Source organism: Propithecus coquereli, unplaced genomic scaffold, assembly GCF_000956105.1.
Source record: "Propithecus coquereli isolate 6110/MARCELLA unplaced genomic scaffold, Pcoq_1.0 Scaffold205, whole genome shotgun sequence".
NCBI classification, from domain to species: domain Eukaryota; kingdom Metazoa; phylum Chordata; class Mammalia; order Primates; family Indriidae; genus Propithecus; species Propithecus coquereli.
Window position 1 is genome coordinate 3401287 of NW_012145523.1, and position 3032 is coordinate 3404318.

Below are 3032 nucleotides of genomic sequence, written 5' to 3' on the forward strand. Positions count from 1 at the left end.
ACATAATTTACAAATAATTTTAATAATCAGGATAAGCATCCTTGCAAATAAGAATTTATTATGGAAATTCTAACAGACTTTTAACTGCTAACATCATTGTGTTATTTGAATTAGTCTCTTGAGAGCAAAAGAAAGGCTCATAGCAATTTATAAGTGAATCTTTCTCTCTTGTGTAACATTATGCGTCCCATTGAAACACTAATTTTTTTCTACTTCTCTTGTTAAAATTGAGCCTTGGGAGGATCTTCATAGTTAACTAGAAATATTAAATTTTGAAATAAAGGAGTTAGATATTATATTTAGTACTCATCTTTTGTTTTCTCTATAAACATGTTTATTTTTATAGTATGCAACTAAATAATGTGGTTATTTAATATCATAAAAGTAGACTCCATATATCATTAAGGCAAAATCAGACCAAAAACTTAAGCTAAGGTAGTTTGCTATTTGAAATCATGAAGATGCTGTGCTAGAAATTCTTAATGATTAAGTGTTGTAAGAAGTTGGAGACAATGGAGACAATGATCTAATTAACACACACTTTATTGAAGAAAAAAAATTGCTCCCCGAGCATTTACTGTGTACTCCACTATAGGTGTTAGCATTGTAATTGGTAAACAGTATGGTGGTGCGCATAGGAGAGGTTTTAGTGGCCTTAGCAAAATGCTTTCCAGGAAATCAGAATTGTCTGGATTATTCTATCACACTTAGGTTTGTATTTTAACTTAATAAAAAGAATAAACATTTCATCTGTATAATAACAGAATGGGACTAACATTCCAACAGAGTTTCTGTGTGGAGGACTGTTGTCTTTCACACTCTAGGTAACAGGCTATTATGACAAGGTTTTCTCTAATATGGTTGTCAAATGGTCAGCTGTTTCCCTTTTCCTCACTGGATTTCCTGTAATCTCAGCTGAATTTTTGTTATATAGGGTGTCAAGTATACAGGAAAATAACATAAAACTATTGGTTTGGCCTTAACAGTTTAAACTTGATTAAGATTATCCAGTTTACTAAAACCTTTAGTAAAGTCTAGAAACTATGTACATATGAATCATCCTCTTGGGCGATTTTTAGCAAGTTTAATGATTTGTAATTAATATCAAAATACAATATGGTTAAAAATATAATGCAAAATAATGTATTTATGATCTATGGTTAAAACGAATTAACAGTGAAATATTTCCAAGGTTAAGATTTATCAATAATGTCTAATATGACTGTATTAAACAAAATATTTCCTTTTTCCTTTTATAGCCAATTGGTGCTTTGAACCCAAAGAGAGCTGTGTTTTACGCAGAGCGTTATGAGACGTGGGAAGATGAGCAAAGCCCACCCTACCATTATAACACACATTACTCAACAGCAACATCTACCTTATCCTGGCTTGTTCGAATTGTGAGTACTTTCCTTAAGTTACAGTTTGCCTTTAATACCTTAAAGTTTTTAACATAAGTAAATGAAATAAAAATCAAATATGCTGAGAGTTTGTTTCAAACAACGATTAGAGACCAGTGAAGTAGAAATTAAATATTCCAAATTCCAGCAAAACTGAATTTTTTTTAATGAGTTGCCTCATTTGCAAAATTGAGTTAGGAAGATAGGTTGCTATGAGCTTCTTCAACCTAAACCAGTTAGAAATGAGCCCATCTCTTAGGTACATTCTTGATACCTACTGCCTCCTTTCTTGGGAATGACGCTGGCACTCACGCTCCCGCAGCTCTCCCTCTCTTGCTTCTTGGGCAGTGTGTTTTAAAAACAGTTTCCAAATGTTTTGAAAACCTCTTTCTGTTACCTTCTCTTTCCCCTAAAATATAAATATATTCAAGTCTCTCTGATCTTAAAAAAAAAAAAAAAAGCCCCGTTCCAGCCCCTGCCCACTCCGCAGTTCCTTCCCACCTCTCTCTGCCTGCAGCCAGCTGCGCTGAAAGCACAGCCTCTGCCATCCTCACCTCCCATTCAGTATTTAGTCCGGTTGGTTGAGGGTCCACACACATCATTTTACTGAATTGTTTTTGTGTAGGTTGCACGTTCCGTGGATAGAGCTTCCCATGCCTTACCCATCATGTCTCTGAAGCATTTGCTGCTTAGATTTCTTTCTCTTGGTGTTCCTGTTCCCCAGGATTTTTCTAAATACCTTAGCTGGGCTATGCCATTCAGTTACAAGCTAGTGACTTCCAGCTTCTGTCTTCATTGCACCTTTCTCATGAGCTCCTGATATATATTCCCAAGTGCCTACCGGGCATTTCTACCTGAACATCTCACAATACCATAAACAGCAATTTTAAGAAATGAACTCCTCATCTCCCTCATGAACCTGCTGTGGTTCCTCCCATTTTTTCTATCTAAGTAAATGGCATGATTATTCACCCAGTTGCCCAGTCTAGAAATCGGAAAGCTTTTCTAGATATTTTCTCTATTTTACCAAACCTTTACATCCCATCAGACACTCACAGATTCTACCAACTAAATATCTCTACAATCTATCTCCTTTTCTCTGTTAACTCTGACGCTTCCCTTACTTTAGGTTCCTATTATTTCTCATCTAGATTATTGCAGAAGCTCTTAACAAATCTCTTTGCCTTTAGTCTTGCCCTCTCCAGTCTAGCCTAGTTTTTTTATTTTTACTAGTTTTACTATAAGTGACTGAGAAGTAGTACAGAATGCTAAATCAAAAATGTTTTCTCCCCCTTACCAAGATCTACTTCAGACCACTCCGTTGTATGAATCTGATATGCCTCAGAAACACATTGGTAAAGCAGCATATATGAAAATGCATCTGCTATTTTCAAAAATATTTTTTCCCTAAGCCTAAATGACAGCTTCAGTTTGGAGGTCTTCCTCAAGCATTCTCTCCACTATAGGGAAAAATTGAACTTTCTACAAAAATGTAATATGGTATGAGGACGTTTTAAGTAACTTCTAAACCCTAATAGGTGACAGACTACAAACAATTACTGTTGTTAAGAAAACATTTTTTCAGAATTATGATTCAGTTTAATTGAACACAAATTTTATATCTTTCATAAT

General features: G+C 34.9%; 1 protein-coding gene across 1 annotated transcript in view; it reads left to right on the forward strand.

Annotated features, from left to right (window-relative positions):
• Nucleotides 1-3032, forward strand: part of LOC105810122 (neurobeachin-like) — a 176886-nt gene that overhangs the window by 49442 nt on the left and 124412 nt on the right. Inside the window, 1 exon segment of the mRNA XM_012644042.1 lies at nt 1260-1400. Within this exon segment, the coding sequence (XP_012499496.1) occupies nt 1260-1400 (141 nt within the window).